The sequence below is a fragment of the Cyrtonyx montezumae genome, unplaced genomic scaffold (genome assembly GCF_038088225.1).
Source record: "Cyrtonyx montezumae isolate F1298 unplaced genomic scaffold, pur_monq_1.0 scaffold_21, whole genome shotgun sequence".
Lineage (NCBI taxonomy): Eukaryota > Metazoa > Chordata > Aves > Galliformes > Odontophoridae > Cyrtonyx > Cyrtonyx montezumae.
This window is the reverse complement of record NW_027071948.1, coordinates 3541538-3561883: the sequence shown is the minus strand read 5'-3', so window position 1 is coordinate 3561883 and position 20346 is coordinate 3541538. Positions and strand designations below refer to the sequence as shown.

Sequence of the window (20346 nt, the reverse complement as noted above, 5' to 3'; positions counted from 1 at the left end):
TACACCACAACAGCGCACACTGTAATTTTTTGTCCCCTAAAATTAAAAATTTGCCTTTATTTTATGTTCACAGGCAGATTTCACACAGGAATCAGGTCACCTCAGCCGATGAACAGCAGAAGTCTCTGAAGCAGAATGTAACAGCTATTCAGCAGCAGCTGGCCACCTTGCATGCCAGTTTGGGACAAAAATGCTCTAACAGGCAAGAGAAACTGAGAAGAAAAAAAAAGTCAGCTACCACACAATGGAACTGCCTCTACTCACTCCACCCACACACAAGCAGAGCTGCATGGACATGCACTTTACATATAAATTATGTGTGAATGCCTTAGATGTTTATAGCCAAAAATACTACTTCCAAAGTCCAGCTTTTACTGCCAGACAATCCCACCACCAGCACAGCCTGCACGGAGCAACAGTGACACCCTTCGGCTCTCAGCCGACCCCGGCACCCTCCAGCACAGCAGCCCCCACACCAGCACCTATCAGAGCAACCCATCAAGAAGCTGAGCTGCAGAGAGATAAAACTTGCCGTACGTAGGCACTGTATGTAATTAGGAGTGTGTGCATAAGTTTCGCAGTACATTCTGCATAATTACAGCCCTGCCTGGCACAGCTGCCAGCGCGAGCATGAACACACACGCACACACGTAATGTATGCACAATACTGTGCATATGGACTTGGGAAAAGGCAGAGAACAGCGAAAGTTGCTGGCTGTTGTTTTAAGAGCTGACTCTGCCATTTCTAAGGTTAAGTTTGTGTTTTTTTGCTACTCATTACCATTCTTTAACTGTTACAATTTATATCAGCATATAATGTTAAATAATTACAGGGAGCGGAGCTCACTCTAGCGAGGATATAAACGCGCTGTGGGATTCTACAGATTTAAACAAATAACACTCACAGCAGGGGGTGAGCAGATGAATTAGCATTAATATCCTGCCTGGGAGATCCCAGTGCAGTGCTATGGCTTAAATACAGATCTTTTCTGTAACAGTCAATATGACAGCTACTAGCAGTACGGCCCGGCACACTCACTAGTCAATACAGCAGCTGCAGCTGAAGGAATGCCCTTGCAATAATCCATACGGCAGCCAGTTAAAATAAATAACTTCCCTTTAACAGTCTATATAGCAGCCAACTGCATTAAAACCTTCCCTTTTAAGGTCTATACAACAGTCAACTAAATGGAAAAACTGGCATCCGTCTTGGCAGCTTCAGAGGGAAGTGAGGCATCCAAGCGGGCAGGACTGAGCTCTCCTCATCTCCTCGTGCCACGCCGGGCGTCCCATGTAGCTGCCTTTCACAAACATTACATTCAGTTTGAAAAACAAAGACCAAAACCTGTTCCTTTCCAGATGAGAATAACAAACGAGGGAGACCGCAGCTGGCATGGAGCGGTCAGCACATCGATCCGAATTTCCTCATGGCAGTAAGGCTTCACCTAGCATTGCCACCATGACAGAAATGCTCCATCTCCCACTGCAAGCAGAACCCAAACTTGAACTCTCTGCCTTCAATCAGCCACTGGCAGTGGCTTTCATTCTCTAACCAGAAGCAACAGGCTGCGGTGGGCTAGGAGCCGTGCACTGTGCCGCAGCACTCCATGCTGCAATAACAATGGCAAAGGACTGTCATATAAATCATGGTAATGAAGGGCTCCAAAGCATTCAAATCTGACAACTGAACTTGAGGAAAATCCACGACCACAGTGAATTCCACCATGAGGCAGAATACAGCTTTTATATCTGTATAAAAGCATGCCGGTTTTGTAAGCAGGGTCGTTCTCTGCTCTCGTGTACACAGACTTAATACTGGTACCACTCCATCCTTCTGTGCCCATACATTTTCACTGTGAGTTAACAGACTTCCAGAACAAATCTGCACAACTCCAACAAAGTACCACAGCACTTGTGGGGTTAAATTATAGAGTACACCACCAAGCAAACATACAGCACTTAATATTGGGCTTATAATTTACAAATTGTTGTAAAAGCAGTGATAAATCACTAGAAAAATAAAATATGTACATATTTTCACATTTTCCATACTGCCAAGGGATTTTATTGATAGGGAGCTGTGCTGCTAAAACACATTTCTGGTTCCCTACAAGAGAAAGATTTTGTTGGAAATCGGAACGATAAACAGAAATGGCATTTATTTTTAAAACCCCACAGATTAAAAACATCTGTCCGCTTTCCCTTTGAGGAACCTGTCCCTTTGGGTATATATTAAAAACCAGAAAACAACACCGAGGGACCTGCAGTCCCTCTAGATGTTTAGCACCTGGACTCCTCTCAAGGAATCGATCCAAGAAAATGAACACTTTTTCAGGTAACAGGAAAACAAAAGAAGCTCTCTAAAATCTTTCCCATTGTCAATGCCTGATGTTATTTTATCTCAGACTTTAAGGGGAGAGAGGAGCTACAAACGCATTCCAGCTTATAGCCTCCCAAATTAAAAATAAATACATGCCACCCCTACTCAAGAAGTCGTGGTTTGAAGCTTTGAACCTATTTTGCAAAACGACAGTTATTAAAAACAACAAACATGCACAACTGTGAGTCATCTGGTTTCCAACTTCTGAGTCAAAAGGGGCTGATTCCACACGAAGTGAAACCTGGCTCTCCGACTACTCGCATGTTTAACGATTTGTATCTCTGCACCACAGCTTCAGAACAGGATGTGGAAGAAAAGAATGAAAAGGAGATGGGAGAAAGGGGAGGGGAGGGGAAGAGAAAGAACACTTCTTTACTGGTCCCAGTGTCACTGCAAATAAAGACCATGTCAAGATTTAAACCATAATAATGGAAAGGCTATAAAGGTCTCTGCGATAATGTTTCCTCTGATATTCCCTTTCATAAATGCTCTCTTTATGTTGCGTGCTTTGCAATAATACATGTAATGTTTGTGAACTAGCCCCACTGGGGAAGCTGCATCATATGAAGCTTCACAGAGCACTACATTAGAAGCAAGATAATTAATTTCCCCAACCTTTGTCAGCTGCACCTATCTTCTTGAACAGAATGCAGCCAACATGAGGAGACAAGTCATCTAAAGCAGCCTCCTCATCTGTTTAGCTGGAAACAGATCTGGATGTACCAGCACATGGACATGCAGTACACAGTTACCTCTTCCTGTGCAATACCTTTCAGGGTTGGGCTAAAAGTCTCTTCCCAGATCTGACATGTATAAACAAGAGTCCTGAACCTATTCCCAGCTATGCCAATCAGATCAATAGCATCCCGAGCTTCCTCTTGGCAGTAGTGGAGAGGAACATGAGTGCCAAGAGCATGTGAATAACAGATCCCTGCCAACACAGCACTGTGAGCCTCCCCGTGGCAGTGCATAAATACACACACACAGTAGTGCTGCAACACCACTCGTTTTCCACACGCAGACCAAGCTCCATACACTTTGGGCAGCACGCAGCCCTGCATGGGGCTCTGACTTGCATGAAGGAAGGACCACCAGCAGCCTGAGGCCTCTGCAAGTCTGGCAGAAGTAGAGAGAAGAAGCTTCCTCTGTAAGAACTTGGGATCAGAATGGAATCCCATGTGGCCTCAGCAGGGAACATCCCAAACGATGTGATACCCCGATGTCTGGGTAGCTGACCATTGGAGTGAGAACTAAATCCATCTTTACAAGACTGTGGCAACCTGATGTTGAGAAAAGGGTTGTCAAAAATACAGTGTCAAGGGGGAGAAGGGGGGCTCATCTCAGTCTCGACTATAATTCTCAATCATCGCACAGAAAGTATTTATATCCTGTTGGCAGCATGTGTAACCAATGCGACTCTTCGTGTCAGAGCTGTCAATTACAGCTCTGACTTATGAGGAAAGATTAAATGAGCTAAATATGTAGAGCTTGGCTAAGAGATCAGGATGGGGGTGGGGAAAGGAGAAATGATGTGATAACTGTCTGCAAACATCTGAAGGGTGCAGATGCTTAAGGAGGAAAGGAATCACTTGGGGTGGCACACACAACAAACAGGAGAAGCAAGCTGGAGGGAAGACAAAATTTTCAGGACAATCCTGCTCTGACCAAAAGATGTAAAACAATGTGAAAAAGCAGGGCATCCTGTGAGTGTGGCTGATGATATGAAGTTACCCCTCTTGCATCTCCCCAGCTGGAAGATCCTTCTGTAAGAGCTATGCATATTTGCACTGCTACTTTTCCAGAAATGCACAGTTGTCAGAACAGCCGTGGTGCGTTACGGGATCGCAATCGGAAAGAAGATGTGGTCGGAGCAGGGAGAAGTACACACAACAAACAGAAGTATTCAGATGTTTGGAAGATCTTTAATTGAAGTGCCCTACAGACAAATATAGGAAAAGCCTCTTCTCTAACAAGTTGCTTGGGAGCTCCCAGTCTAAGAATTGTACCGACTCTCTAGCTTTGTAAATCTTGCTTCTGAAGGAGTTGGCATCAGAAGTATCTGAGGGATGTATTCCTGCGCATCAAAGCTGGGGAAAGTTCTTTCAAGTTCTTGAATAATTCATTCTGCCTTTTGTGCCTCAGCTACCATGCTCTAACACTAGCGATGAAGATGCAGTGTATCCTGTGCTCTGAGGCAATACACAGACGCTGTAGATATTGCAGATTTTCTTACAGCATGATCTCTTAGGTAAAAGTAGAAGGAAGCCAAGAAATTAAGAAAGTTATCACGTGTAAGCAGTTATAATCTCACGAGTCACTAGCTGTCACAAGACTAACTCTTTTTGATTGCAGTAACAATGACATAGCATCTGGATAAGGGCAAAAGGAGTCCAACTGCTCAGTGGTATTAGAGGAGAGGAATTAAGAATCTTTGGCAACACTCTCCAGGTTAGGAATTTAATAACACGGAGTCAAGAGGCACTCTCAAGAACAAGTCTCCTACATCAAGTTATTCCAAGAAGCTAAAAAGGCAGACACTCCCGGGAAGTTCTTAAGCTGGTCTCTCCCTAAGCAGAGAAAACTGCAGGCAATTGCTGCCCTCTACAAGTTGTTCTGCACATAGCATGTTTTCCACACACATGGAGCTGAGATGATAGCATTATCTCACCTTGATCCCACAACACATCATCACCAAAGCACACACAGTGCGAGCACCTCCTTCCTGTGTGCCACCTCCTCTGTGAAATTAGCAGGTCCCCTTTCCAGCTGGGGCACAAAGCACTCCCAGCACGAGCAGGCAGAGCTGTGATGCCAACCAGCACGGAGCCACCAGCTGGCAGCGAAGCAGAGCACGACCTATGAAACGTTGCTCGTAGGTGTAGCACGTTTCTATCTCCAAAACATCAGCTGAATGTAAACAGAGGAACGAAATCCATTTTTCTCAAGGGTAAACATCAAGCAATGTTAAATATTTCCTAAGTGGGTGCCAGCATTTTTAGAGCATTACAACTATTTTAAAAACATCTTCAAAGTCTTCTGAGCAGTAACATTGGTTTGTCTGAAAAGTAAATGAGAACTGCTTTCAGAACTGTTCTACACCAGGGCAAAGACCATAAGCTGCTAACTCACCACTAGTAAAGGAAGTAAGCATGCCTGCCTGGCTGTGCTCCTCACCCACTGGCTCTAATTGCTCTTTGAACCACTGAGCTCTCAGGGACAGACAAAGCCATCACTCCATTTTGTACTGTCTGATAACACCATACCCCGCTTTGGCCTGTCAAACAGCAAGTACCCAGTTTTCACATGTTAGCATTATAATTAATGCTACAGTAGGAATTATATCCCAGATTATTACATTTCATCCTCGTTAAAAATTGGGATTCAAAAGACTTCCATGGAACCTTCCCCACTGACCAGTTTAACTGGATGCAGCAGCCTTCCCTTATGCTCTGGACGTAAATTTGCATCCGCATGTTTTGCTCATACAATGTATTTGTCTAAATCAACAGAGCAAAAGGAATTGACAGATTATGGGAGTACATTCTGCACGAACAACAGAAGAAGGTAACGAAGTCTTGGCTGTAAATTACAAAAAAGGCAAAAGCAACCTCAAACTCATCAGAAGGTCAAACACACGAGGGGTGCACTTAGTGCAAGAGTTGTCTGCAGCAAACCAAAGGACACCACGTAAGGAAGTCGCACACCTCCAGCTCGCAGCTCCTGGCCCTGTAAAGCTGCCATCTGCACAGCCTGATGGAATTACTGTCCAACACCGGGAATCCACAGCAAGGCATTCAGGAGCTCCCCAAACAAACGGAAGCATTAGCACACCGTTAGGGTTACTGCCAGTACAGGAGGTCACCGAGCTGATAGTCTCTCTCTCCCTCCTGCTGACGGTGCTAAATTACCCTGACTAATGTTTCGCTGGGGGCTATAAGTTAGTTGCCTACTGACTCTGGCTGTCTGGAAATCCCCTCCGGACAGATTTACTTTTAGAGAATTATTCAGTGTAGGCCACCACTCTGAACAAACCATTGTGGCAAACAAAATTTGTACAGCAAACAGGTATAAATCTCGTGTTAAACAATAAAAGGAGGGAAAATGGAAAGCAGAAGTATGCTAAGTACTGTCCCTCCAGAACACTGCTGTACTTCAGATCATCCCTAAAAACAAAAATCCTTCTGAAAGAAATCTACAAATCTAGACTAGGATCTTTAAGCTTGAAAATAAAGCATAAGGACCACACAGAATCCCCACAGCAAGAGTGTGCTCCAGAAAACCCCAGCAGAAGTTTTTCTCTGAAAAAACCTTTTTTTGCCTTTATTTAAAATAAATAAATCACCACAATTTCAAGCAGAAGAGAATCTTTAAAAAGAAACCCCTCATTTTCTCACAGAGTCTGATAGAGCAGAAAGACAGCATCTATTACTTTACAAGGGGAGGTTATAGATTTGTAACGTGTCCAATGATTTGCTCATCAAAAATGGATTGTGTGTTCTCGTTAGCACCAGTGAGCACTTTCACATCTTACAGCACCATTCTGTCACCATTCCTCATCCCCCATTGGGTTAAAGGCAACAAATTCTACACTAATTGCCATAGGAGCAGCAGTACTTCTTATTACCTTGTACTTTGACAGCCTGTAAAAAAGGGAGTAAGATGTCCACATTTCAGTGCTAACTACTAGCATCTGCAGTAAGAAGCAGAAAGAAACAGCACATGCTAACAGTAAAGGAACAAAATTTAAACAATTCTGCAGAAGAGAATAAAACTAAAATTAAAATGCACGTGGGAAGACCTCACTTATAAGCCCCATTCCCTTTGGATTTCCTCCAACCCAGGCTCCTGTAGGGGCTCTCAAGCATTGCCTTCATAGCTGTCATTTAGACTGAAGTAGATTGGGCAAAAAGCAAATGCCAACAAGCAAACATATTCAGCTTCTGAAAGCATCTCAAAAGCAGCACAGAATGTTTTACCAGCTGCAAGACTGCTGGGGAGAGTCAAAACAAGCTCAAAAGAAGCAGAAAAGATTAAGTCATTACACTAAAGAGAGAAAAGAGATCAAGGGAACAAAGATGCAAAAAGAAAGGGCAATTTCCTATCGTTCTAACATCATAGGAAGTGGTTTTGTCCTATATAGATACGTATTTCACACATCCCAGGACCTTGCTTTGAGCAGCTGCAACAAGACAACCTTATTCCAATTCCACAAGTGCCCTGAGGATTATCAGAGGTGGCTGCATGTGCAAAAGGTGGGGGAAGCAGAAGGGATGCAGCAATGCTCACTGAGAAGCTGGACTCAAGGAGAAGCTGATCCCGCACTGACGATGACAAACGTGGCTGTAAACAGCAGCGGAGCGAGATGCTGACACTCTGCTAACACAAGGTTACACTTCCCACTATGGAGCTACACGGCAGATTTTAATGGGCCAAGACCGACAGCTAGGGAAATGAGTGCCCGCTCTCTACTGCGAAAATTATAGCTATTCCCATCCCCCTCCAACTCATTCTCCACTGTCAGTACTGTAACACAATGACCTCTCATTAGGGGGCATTTTTCAGTTGGGACAGTTTATTGTAAGGACACTGGATAACTCAGGGGATTAATGGCACGGATGCAGAGCCCCTTATCTCCAGTTTGGTAGTTCAGAACAGCACATGCCACGAGTGAGGTGCAAGAAGTCTTACAGTAGCAGTTAGGAGCGTGACATGAGAGCAGGGCTCCATTCTGAAGGCCTCAGAAATGTGGTAAACCGTAAGTGTCAGGCAGCAGCTGGTTGCATGATCTTGGAGAACATGGACATGTTGTTGGAAATAACTAGAAATCACTGCTTTTCCTGAGTTCCTCTCGAAAGCTGTGGGATAACACGGTGCACAGGAGACAGAGCCACCAGGCACACAGCAGAAGGTATTTAGTACTGTTCAGGATGCAGTACTCATTAAAAAAAATCACAAATGCAATGCAAAACCAGCTTGAGCCTATCATGACATCTGCTGACACAGCACAAGATGCTCCAACTCCATCGCACACCGCTAATACGCCCAACACAGACCTCTACACTCAGAAATGCCAGCACTTTCAGCCACCAGTTAAGTCAAAAAAAACACAACACGGGGACAGAAGAGAATTCGGTCATGAGATCCTCTTCCAGACTCTGCAAGAACCTTACAACATATTCTCCCTCAGCTGTCTCACGCCAGCTCTGAAGTCAGCAACAATCTCCCCAAGCGCGCGGCTTTCCCCACACGGAGCCATTCGTTGGACTCGTGCCATGGTTTGCTCTGTTGTTTCTGTAAACCCTTTTATGACACGGTGCCATGTGCCCACGAGGCTGCTGCACGGACCCAGAGCTGCTGCACACGTTGGAAGGCAGCGTGCACGATCCCGGCTCATCTGGCTGACAGAACGGCACCACTCCTTCAGTGCAGCTTCCACAGATGGAAACAATAATGACTCCTCAGCAAACGTGACAGAGGCCGTGAGAGCTTAATATAAAAGACAAATCATGAAATATAAGGAGAAAGACTCCACTTTTCAAAGGCCCCTAATTAGCTCACATGCAAGGCTCACCACGATGAGGAGATAGTTTACTTTGGAGTTCTTTACATTCATAAATATTTGTACACGTGTACAAATACAGACTCGCACAGAAAGATACACAGCTGCTGTGTGCTTCCTCTGAGCAATTCTTCAGGTGCATATACAGTAAGAAATCAATTAAATCAAAGGTAACTTTAGTATCTGCCTTGAGAAGAGAATGCACCGCTGACCAGCACAAGCTGTGGTGATGTGCTGCCAGCTCTAGGCCTCACATGGGAGGGAAGAAGGACAAAACAGCAAATCCATCACAAAGCTGGTGTGCTGTCTTTGTCAGTAATGACTCTGGGTAATCTCACATACAATGCAATCAAGAGATCACACAGTATAACTAGGGTAGGGAGATTTTCAATGCAGAGCTCAACAGAATTCTTTAACAGCACTCTCATTAGATGTATTTTCTTGACCCTTCTCACTTGAGTCTCTACTCACATCTCCCTCCTACAAAAGTTTTCTCCTGGGATCTCCACGTAGGAGTTACGAAGTAAAACCTTTTTGCAACAACCTGTGCCACGTTGTTACAGAAAGCACTTGAGCCATCTCACCGCAGACAGCTTGTATCCACCACAAGCACAAAGGAAAGCCAAACAGCTCGGTGAGACAGATTGTTTAGGACCAGAAGGGCTAAGATTTGACTGAGTTACAGAGGGCTGAAGAGGAAAAAAAAAGAAAAAGGATGTAAAAGGAATGGCTGCAGCTTGGTGGTTGGTACCTCACTTCCCAGGCTCCAACGCCATAAAAACAAAACAGGGTTCTCTTAGTTCTCCTCATGTAAGAAATAAATCCCAGAGCTCTTTTCCAGACAGGTCTAGAGTCAAAGCTCTGGATCACATGCACTGCCAGCTGCCAAACACTTCCAAGCTAAATGAGTGTATCTGAAAGTAAAGACAGCTCGAGTGAGGTCCTGAGCAGAAGTTACTTTATCAGACAATCACCCTAAGAGCAGTTTCTTCTACAGACTCCATATTAAATAAGCACTACTCAAGAGCACACAGTGCACACACACAGTGCAGACAGCCCCTGCTCAGTGCTGACTTTGTACTCAGATAAACTCAGAGGCCTAGGTGAGCCATGCCTAACCCACGGGAAAGACAGGAGGTGATGGCCACACATCAGAATTCAGAGGTCAACAGCACAGCAACCTTAGGCAGTTTACACCTATTTCACAAAGCAACAACTCCCTTAAAAAAAAAATGCATGCAAAATGATGTAGCAAAGAGAACAACGCATATATTATCAGCAAGAAATTGTGTGCTGCTGCTAGAAGAGCTTACCAGAGGCTCCCGAGATGCTGCATTCTCAGTAGCAGGGCAGGAGCCAGTCTGTAAAGCAAAAAGAAGAGCGAGGTTACATTGCCACCCGATGGACACAATTAGAAACGCTAGTCTGTTAGGACTGCCCATTACACACAGGCGGGACCTGGGCAGACACGTGTTTCTGCTGTTAGAAGTGCAGTGATGAACTGAAGACCAAAAGGGCTGGGTGGGACAGAAAATGAGTTCCAGCAATCGTCATTTAAACAGAACCCTGCAAATCAGCAGAACTTGCTCTAGGGAGGGAGACCTCTGAGAGATTGGTTTCCAAGGGACCTGGTAAGTGCTCAACATCTGCAAAGGTTTTTGGAATGATAAAAGGAAGATTCTGGACAAAGCAGCTGTAAGTGTTGCTACAGAAGTGGATGCAAAGGTACTTGGCTCTAAATCCGTGGTTCTTTTTCTCCTCTGTAAGCCTAAATTTGACACTGAGCATTTCCCACTTTCATCACCAGGTACACGCCTTTTGTTTTCTGCACAATTCTTCTACAGATTTCAAAGCAATGATTATTCAGGTATAGCCCACAGCAGCTGAGCCATAGCAGTGCCATCCTTCAACAGAACTCAGGTAGGCTTAGGGCAGATGCTGAACACCTCACCTTGCACACTGGGGAAGGGTGGTATACAGCAGGAAAAGGGAATTTAGGCAGGACAGTAAGTCTAAGGCTGGATTACACCAAAAATTCAGGATTCTGCAGGCATAACAAATGCAAACTTTGATCACTGTATAACCACCATCTATCTGCTCTCCACATTACAGCATAACAAACTTCTCTCTGTCAACCATCTACTTTCTAATGGGATTCACATGCATTCAGATGGCCTAAACTGTATTTCCTTTGCTCTGGTTTTTCCTTAGAAAAACTGTCATGAACTGGTTGACTCAATGGTTAAAAAGAACAACAAAAAAAGCTATTTTAAATGGTAAAGAAGACATTTTGAGGCTCAGTTAGAGAACGGAGATCCTATTCAGTGAGCACAGTGAAAGCTAAAGCTTTCTAGTGATACCATAAAGTCCTTAAGTGATGTCTTGACCTCCAACTGCATGCACTTTTATGCAATACATCACACCTTCAAAGCAGCTCAAGTTTCCTTTCTCCCCATCTACCAAGCACTCAAAAATATACAGAAATAAGTACTTGCCACCAGAGGGTGCCAGCAACCCAAACACATCCAACTCGGCTGCTTCCAGACCTGTGCACATCCTCTGCAGGATCTCACAGCTAGGCAGTCATCTCTGGAGGCTCCTGGTCTTTCCATGTGCAGCCATCTCCAGTTTTGCTTGTCCACTGCATACCTCATCAAACGTCAGCCACATTTCAAATAACCACTGCAAATACCAGCATCCATACCATCCCCAAGTCCTGTGGTGGAGGCAATGCAAGAATGGACTGCAAGAAAAGGGCACTTCTTCCTTCAAGTTTGTCACTGACCTCCTACTTCCACACACACACAGCATACCTGCTTTCAGGGTCAGAAGCTTTGAGACACGGCACACAATTCAGAAAGGGACCTACAGCTACTTCCACTGGACTATTCCATCAAGACACCTGCGTTAAGTGTTGAGTTTTCTAGGAATACGCAGGAAAATCCAAATGACATGAACCACTTAAGCTGACTCTGAAAAGAGGCACAAGGAGCAAAGTCACCCAGAAAGAAGCCATTCCCCTGCACTAACCTCCACATCATTCAGAGCCTCAGAAAAGTCCCAAAGCCTCCCATGCACAGAGCATGTCTGCTCTGCCTTCGGGAGCTGCGCTGCACACGATATTTAGCTAAGCTGGGAAACTGCCCAAAGAGCCCCTGGAGTGAAGCCCAGGTTAATGTGGGAAAATACAAATTATGTGGGTAGGTCAGAGTTCTGAAAGCACACACTCAAAAATTCTGATGTGTTTGTACGCAGCCTGACAACATATTTGATTAGTTGGATAACTCGCAGTACTCTGACCGTATCATCTGAGGCTACAAACAGTTCAAACAGGATCTGCATTTTCCTTCCAGCAACACTGCTGAGCACAAGGCACAGTGACAGTGAAGGAACAGGTCTCCTAAGGCACAGCACAGCAACCCTCTGGAACATGGGAGTGCTGAGATAAGGCAGGGAAGAATCCATCCTTTCCATGTGATGGTTGCTCAATAGCCTCTGTTTAACAAAACAACAGCCATCACTGTGCAGAGAACAAACACCCCATACCATAAACCGATCTTTAAGACGCACTCAGCAGAAAATCCTGAGGCTAAAGCAATCCAGAGCTTGAGGCAAGAGGGGAGGAAAATTCACCTACACGTTGGCTGGTGACGCAACCAGAGAAGTAAGACACTGGAGCAAGAAATCAGGCATCTTTCAACATCTCTGAAATGTAATTATTCCCCTACACGGAGGCGAAACACAGCTAGATGGCACACTGGGCCCAAAGCGGGTTTAGTGAAGCTTTAGAAAGAAAACAAGATTTGGGCCTGCACTGCTGCTGGCTGAGCCAACCACACTCTCCAGTATTGTCCAAGTACTCAGCATCAGAGAAATCCCAATAGCCCACAGAGGGCAGAAATCAGTTACTCTGTCCACAGCCCGCATCATCTTCCTGCTCACCCCTCACTTTTAAGGGGCTCTTTTCTTCTGTGTTTTTTCTGTTCATTTTATTGTTTCATTTAGCAGATACACTGCTAAAAAGCCCAAGGAATACGATTTCTAAATAAAGTGAATTATTTTCAAATCTGCAGTAGAAACGTTCATTGCATTCAGAGCACAAACCTATCTGTGTCAGTGATTTCATCTGAGCTGCAACACCACACTCTGCAATGCTTGAGGCAGTATATTAACTCATGAGACAAGCTAGACAAAACAGGCAGTAAGGCAAAAGATATCTGACGCTCCCTTTGCAGCATCTAAACTAACAAGATTTGTAATAGCAGATGATAGGATCCAAACACAAACACATTAAGCAAGACGGTTCTACCACTCACAGCCTTGTGCTGAATGTCTGACTATAAATAAACATCACTCCTACCAGAAAATAAGTATTTTTTTTCTTTTCTTCACATGTTTAGTGTGTTATAAGAATTATTTCTTACATGCATTGGTACCACTGTCAAAACTGCAGCATATCAGGAGTGCTATTTACATTCTGATATGCTAATAAAAAGATAAAAAGTTTTATTGCAAAATTGTCTCCTTAAGAAATCATCTACTTTGCTAAACATCCTTTAACTGCAGATTACACCCCTTGTTTCTGGCCAAACCTGCTAGTTTCTCTCAAATCCCACCCAAGCCAACCAGATTTAAGGGCACTGAACACTCCCCAGCTGCAGTTCTGGATGAACATGTGCAACCAATGTCAAAGCAGCGGGGGAGGAGAGCAGGAACTGACAGCCTCAGACAGAACCCCTCTGTCCCATGTGAGCATAGGGAAGGAGGAACTCTGATACACACACAGGGGCTGCTCCTGCTGCATGAAGTATGGCTATCCTGCAGCTGAACTCACAGGTACCTCCCATATCCAAAGCAGGCACAACACCAAAGGAGCCCTACAAACTGGATCTGCCATAAGGAGGTCGTAAGGCCATACCCCACATAGGGCACAAACAGTGTGCCATTGCTTTTGCATACAACGTTACAGAACCCAGCAAGGGAGCAGAAAATTGACCATTATCCCCTGCAGCAGCTTCAACCCCTCCTCTCCTCACAGGAGCCAGACACAGTGGTTTCCCTGTGGCAAAAAGTTACTTCCCAGCAGCCTGCACCAAAAATGCAAACATCAAGCCTGCTTTTGAGGCAAAGCAACACTAAAGAAGCATAAAACAGAGATTTAAAGGGTGCAGTGGGAGTACGTGATATCAAAGGAACCCAAATGTTTCTGAGACGACTGCATTTACCAATTAAGCAGACTTCTTCACCAGAAACCCGCAGACAGCTCTCTCAGAGACTGCTTACAGATCAGTCTGAGGCTGTTTCAGATTTCCTCCCGCAGACAGCAATCAGCACAAGGAACAGACTGCTGTGCCCGCACCTCAAGCTGCTACTGATGAAAGCACATGGCCAGTGCAGAACCACTCAGCAAGCTGACTGGCAGCCTGGTTACATCTGGTAACAGGGCCTGGGGGCTCGCACAGTCAGTCAGAGCAGAAGCTTTATGGAATTTAGCTCTGTTTAGAGATGCTTATCATCTCTGCTCCCTAGAAACTTGCTTCTTCAGTCCAAAATAAGAGTACTGACAGGAAGGTGTGTGGTGATTCAGTCAGATGGGAACGGATGTGAATGACTGCACAGAAAAGCGAAGCAGACTTTGCTGCTTTCTTCCCCATTCCTCTTACAGACAGAGCCTTCACCTGCAAGAAAAGATCCTCCTGCAACTGCCTCGAGGATGGCACCGCACAGCACTCCGTGGGAGGCAGCGGGGAGACGAGGGCTGCCAGGTCACTGCACCTGGGCTGGGATGGCGGTACGGTGACACAGGAGTCACGCTGCTCTCTCAGCCCCTGCCCGTGGCACTGGGGGTTCCCGCCAACCCAAACGCAGCCGGCTGGAAACCCAGACTGCACGCAGCTCCACCGCGCTGCCATTTCCCCCTCTGCCTTCCCCATTCTCTTCAGGCCTCGATTTATGAAACCGCGATGATTTCGGCACGTGCCCTGAGCACACGCTCACTCCATCCTGCCCAACCCCTCCCCCACACTCACTCGCGGGCAGCGTTTGCATCGCGCCTGTCATTGCTGCGCCCTTTGGTGCCACCGCTTCAAGGATCCCTCTCCCTGAGTGCTGCCAGGCGGAATCGCTTCCCCAAGCTGGCGCGCAAACTCCCCTGGCACACGCACCGCTCCGCCTCTCTCCGCGTTGGGGCCTTTCGACTTTTTTCCCCGTCTGACCGCTTTACCCCACGCACAGACCCAGAGCCGCCGCTCCCCGGCGCGATCCTCCTCCCGCACTCCGCCCCTCGCGGCCGCGCGCCCCGGCTCACGAGGAGGCGGCAGGGGGGAGGGAGGAGGAAGGGGAGCCGAGCCCCGCAGCCCTCCCCTCAACCGCTCCCCCCGCGGAGGTGGCTGCTCCCCGGCCCGGCCCGCTGCCCCGAGCCGGGCGGGCAGAGCGCCGGCCCCGTGTACCTGGCTGGGCTGCTCCGCTTGCTCCGAGGAGGCCATCTTCCCAGGCCCGGCTAATCCATGCCCGCCCAGGCGATGGGACACACGGCCCGGCCCCGCAGGCAGCACGAGCCGAGCGCCGCGCTGCCGATGCGACACCAACGCCCTCCACCGCGGCCTCGGGTGCCTGTCCCTTTAAGGCGGCGGCGGCGGCGGAACTGCGCGTGTCAGCGCGCCCCGCCCCCGTGCGGCCATGGCGGCGCGGCTGAAGCCGTGCGTGGTGCGGAGGCGCGACGGGCGCGAGCGGCGCGGGCTGGCCGCCTCCTGCCTGCGGGAGCTGCGCGACAAGGGTGAGCGGCCGCGGGGCTTCCCGGGCGCGGCCCCGCTCATGGAGCCTGTGGCCCGCCGTTACGGCACTAAACGTTTCTCTGCGCGCAGCTGGCCGCGCTCTGGCTATCGGCGATGACGCGCAGCCCGTGGCCTTGGTGCTGGCGGAGGATGGCACCATCGTGGACGACGAGGACTACTTCCTGTGCCTGCCCCCCAACACCGAGTTCGTGGCGTTGGCCAAGGACGAGAGGTGGTCCGGGAGGAGCGCGGGTACGGATCGCGGGGCTCCGTGCTGCGGGAGAGAGCGAGAAAAGCTCAGGGCCGGGGGAAGGACGCGAAGTGCCCCGATCCGCTCAGCTGGGAGGCCGAGCCCAAGCGGCTCACTATGGGAAGCGGCTGCTTTGTAAGGAATGCCACTGTCCGGTTTTGGCAGTGGTTAAAAAGCAGCGTTGAAATGCTTTAAACGAGAGGTAACGGCTCTCGATCCGATCTCGATAGCTTTGTGCTTTTGTCTTTTGGCTGATGGCGTTTGTGTCAGATGGCAGATCGAGCTGGCTCTCTGAGCCTGAGGATGAAGTGGACAGCGGCACCGAGAGGTGGAGGCAGCTGGCCCGGCAGCTGAGGGGTGACCTGTCTAACATCATCCTGATGTCTGAAGGAGACCTGCAGGTACAGAGGGGAAGAGCGAGGTGGGACCAGGCTTGTCCATACACTGCAAATGTATGGCACAAAACAGAATGAGCAAATAAGATCCCAAAGCTTAATTCAGCTGTTGTTTCTTTAGCTGTGGTGCTACACTGAAATTTCTCCTTGAGGGGGAATGCTTGTTCTGCTGACAGTGCAAGTGTGAGGAGGATGCTCTTAATCACAGGCTGTACCTCACTGCATGTCTGTGTGATTGTGCCCCTTCTTGCCTTCCTGCAGCATGCAGGCTTTCTTTTGTGTGTCCACATACTCACGTAAGAATTGGTACTTTGATTACCTGGAATCATCAGGCCAAGAATCATCACGTTAAAAACACACAATTCTACACCTTCCTGAATGTCTCTGGGCTACAGCTTTTCAGAACCAGGCTGCCAGCTGAGAAAACCTTGTGAAATATACAAGGGTTGGCAAAGGAGGAGGCTCTGTTATTCAGGCTTGTTGTTTGCACTGTGGTCAGTGTGATGGATATTGCTCACTCAGTCCATACAACAGGAATGCTCCTTTTGTTTTAAGGTGCTTATTGATGTACCACGTTCAGATCTGGCAGAGGAACTTGCCCAAAGTCAAACCAAAATCCAGGTATTGCAGGACACCCTGCAGCAGGTGCTGGACAGACGAGAAGAGGAACGGCAGTCAAAGCAGCTCCTGGAACTCTACTTAGAGGCCTTGAGAAATGAAGACAGCATCTTAAGCAAAGTAACAGGTAGGGAACGTCAGGATGCCAAAGAAGAGCTTTTCAGAGAAGCCTGAATGAGTTGAGTGGAACACATAAGGGGGAGAGGAGGACTGGGGTGAGCCACTTGCTTAGCAGCTGTTAACATGGGTGATCAGATAGCTGGTGTAGTGGAAGAATCACTGCTGTCCATTGCTTAACAGTTCCTGAAAGTAAAATATCAGGGAAAAAGTCCTCAATATTGTGGATTTCCTAAAAACAACAGTGCAGTGTGGGCCACTTCTCCTTGTCCTGTGCACATGGCTGTAATGATCCTTCTACTTTTCAGAGTCTGAGAGTGTACCAAGAAAGGAGATGGATGTGGTTGACATGGGTACCAGTGGTGCAGGTACTGCAGCCAGAACAGCCCTCAGTGATCAGATCCTTGCTATTTTGAAAGAGAAACCCGCCCCAGAGCTCTGCTTGGACAGTCAAACTCTAGAGGTGGGTGAGGGTCATAATACCACATTCTGGCAGATCTTCCCTGTCTGGAGAAGGGGTTGACAAGGGGAAGCCTCTGGGGCACAAAAGGGAAGGTCTGGGTAAACTATCAGAAATGATATTAAATTATTAATCTCGCTTTTCTCTGCTGAAGAAAATAAGTAACTGCTTTCTGCTAATTTGAACATACAGCTTCAAGCTCTAAGTACTGGTAGAACATTCAAGAAAAATACATTAGCCTGAGAGATAAAAGATGTGAGCTGGAAACATCTTCAACACCAAATTGGCGTGAAACAAATGTCTTGTTACTCCTGTTCTTATTGTGTGGGCAGGGGGTTGTGGTGTTAGAGCATCAGTGGGCAGCTCTGTTACAGGCCTGTCTCTTACAGCTGGTGGTGAAAGAAGACACGCAAGCCCTGGCTGCAGCTTTAAGCTGGGACAAGCAGAAAGCCAAAGCTGTACAGCAAGCTTGTGATCAGGAGCTCTCCAAGCGTCTACAACAAGTGCAGACTTTGCACTCCCTGAGGAGTGCATCAAGGGGCAAGAAAGCATGGCCTTGTGGAGATGGGCTTAGTCCAAAACGCAAGAAATAAGACTGTAGTTCTGCCTCAAGTGTCAGGGAAACACAAGAAGTTGTGGGCTGCATTCTTTTTTGTTTTTAATTAGAACCAACAGAAATGAGGTGTGTCCTGGGAGCCATAGTTTGCTGGTCATACTGTGGTCTGGCTGCAGAAAACTGAAATTTGGACCTTGTCCTGAGGCATAAACACTTGTGATTCCAGTTATTTGTGTAACCAAAGGGATTTGGGCTTTTTGCAGAATACTAAAACAATGGCATTGCTAAACACAGCATGTAAGAGTTCAGCTTTGAATAGCTCGTTGGGGTGGGAGCCAGAAAATTCCATCTGACAATGCTGATCCAACCTCAGGCAGTTCGCTCACCTTCCCACCACTTCCAGTGTAAAGGATGAAAATTACCCACATCATTAATGAACAGAAAGTGGGCATTTTGATGATTGCTCACTGAACACAGCGTGTTCGGGTTGGTTTTTTTTGCAGGGGTTTGTTGTGATATTATCATTGTGCAGTTTCTCTAGCTGCTGACTTTAGTCTCCAGCCTGGCATCTAGGCACTTGGAATTCTCATGCTAATCTTACTACTCAAAGTAAAATCAAAACCTTTTCTGTTTTTGTTGTGGTTGTTTTTGGTTTGTTTGCTTTTAATGTAAAAAAAAAGTCCTGCATCTTTCAGTGTAGTGCAAGCACTAATTTGCAGAACAACTGAAGTGGAAAATGCTTGTTTTGAATGGCTGTGGGGCATAAGACTTGTATTTGGCCTGTGTTCTAATCATTGGTATATCATCATGACACCTCTCTATTAACCTGCTTCTTTTTAAATGGATTAAATTATCATGTGTTTAAAAGTCCTTTACTGTAATGTTGGACTAGTTTTGATATGTGCCAGTAGGTATAGTATTATGTTAAGGACTGAGGAAGGACTTAAAATAGGAAATATTACTATATTTACTCACCCAAAAGGGTTGTGTAAGTATAGGGTGCATTCACACCAGTGTGAACGTTGCACCAGAACTCTCAGTCTTCTCTTGTGAGATGAACATGGAGTAATATGAAAGGTAAGAGAGAACCCAAAGCTTTTGTGGCTATCAATGTTTTCTATTACTGTGCAAAAGCTTCTGATTGAACATAACTTAAAATGGCACAGGATGCCTTCTAAGTACTGCTTTCAGCTGAACAGGTGTGTTTGAGTTGAATGATGGTGCATACAACGTTAGACTGCCTGTGTAACTTGTAAGTATCCTTGCCAGTTCACTGCCTCTGGGCAGGTACCCACTGAGATTTGACTAGAATTAGAGGGAAGCTTGCAGTCACCTTTTTGAAGCCTGTTCTGCCAGGGCATGTAATTGCTTCTTACAAATATGCTTCTGGCTTGTAACATCTTAGGCCACGGCAGGTAAAAAGGGTTTCCTGCTGGTTTTAATAGCTACTTATTACAGTCTTTTAATGTTCAAGCCTTTATGAAAAAGCATACATGGCTGTCTATAAACAGTTTTTGAAGCACGCTCTATTGCACTCAGAGCTCATTATGCTGGCTACCAATTGAAAGAAAGTGCACTGGGCTTGCTAGCTGCCAGCAGGCTTTTCTTGTGAGCTCACATCTCTGCTTGTGATTAACATCCTTCCTGTTATCAACTATTTTATCAATCTTGCTCAAGGCTGCAATACTTTGCTTTTCTTTAGCTCAGCCTAGCAATGGAAATCCTACTGCTTATGCTGTACAAGAGGAAAAAAGGATTTTACCTGTAGGCATTTCACATACACCTAAAATAACAGCATAATTATTGACATCCTGCACATATTAGGAATATTTAACTCACCTACTTCGGGCAAACACTGAGATGGAGGACACAGAGACCATGCTGGTACTTCTTGTGGAAGGCAGTGATGGTCCTTCCAAATTAGCTTCAAGAAAACAAATAGAGGGCTTTCACTGCTGCTCTCTCCTCTTTTGTTAGCACTGTTACAGCTTAGATGCCTGCAAATTATTCAATAATGCAGTTCTTAAACTTCAGAATGAAATTATCAACTAGACCTAGCATAGTATGATTTAAATAGTTACTGATTTTTCTTAATTGTTCTGTCACATTAACAAAATAATCAGACTTTTATAAGCTGATGGGAGCTGCAGTTAAGCTGAAAGCTGAGCTCTCAGGAGTACTTTGGGTTATCTGCAAAGAGCACATATGTAGTACTTAACTCTCTTTAAAGCTCTCTTA

At 46.3% G+C, this 20346-nt stretch overlaps 2 protein-coding genes across 2 annotated transcripts in view; one reads left to right on the top strand and one right to left on the bottom strand.

The window, feature by feature from the left end:
- The window catches only part of PEX14 (peroxisomal biogenesis factor 14), a 70713-nt gene extending 55274 nt beyond the window's left edge, over positions 1-15439 (bottom strand). The window contains exons 1-2 of the mRNA XM_065738111.1: positions 15389-15439; positions 10253-10300 (exon numbers count right to left, since the gene is read on the bottom strand). Of these exons, the coding sequence (XP_065594183.1) occupies positions 10253-10300; positions 15389-15424 (84 nt within the window). The 5' untranslated portion in view covers positions 15425-15439. The remainder of the gene's footprint in view (positions 1-10252; positions 10301-15388) is intronic.
- Positions 15440-15602: 163 nt separating this feature from the next.
- On the top strand, positions 15603-19028 carry DFFA (DNA fragmentation factor subunit alpha). Its single transcript, XM_065738044.1, has 6 exons — positions 15603-15714; positions 15803-15964; positions 16233-16363; positions 16913-17102; positions 17401-17555; positions 17942-19028. Exons 1-6 carry the CDS (start codon positions 15618-15620, stop codon positions 18143-18145), a joined length of 939 nt encoding a protein of 312 aa, XP_065594116.1. The 5' UTR covers positions 15603-15617; the 3' UTR covers positions 18146-19028.
- The last annotated feature ends 1318 nt before the right edge of the window (positions 19029-20346 follow it).

Coding starts and splice junctions, on each gene's coding strand:
- DFFA (XM_065738044.1), top strand. CDS start 15,618: ATGGCGGCGCGGCTGAAGCCGTGCGTGGTGCGGAGGCGCGACGGGCGC. Junction 15,715..15,802: donor GCGGGAGCTGCGCGACAAGG/GTGAGCGGCCGC, acceptor CTCTGCGCGCAG/CTGGCCGCGCTCTGGCTATC. Junction 17,556..17,941: donor TGGACAGTCAAACTCTAGAG/GTGGGTGAGGGT, acceptor TGTCTCTTACAG/CTGGTGGTGAAAGAAGACAC.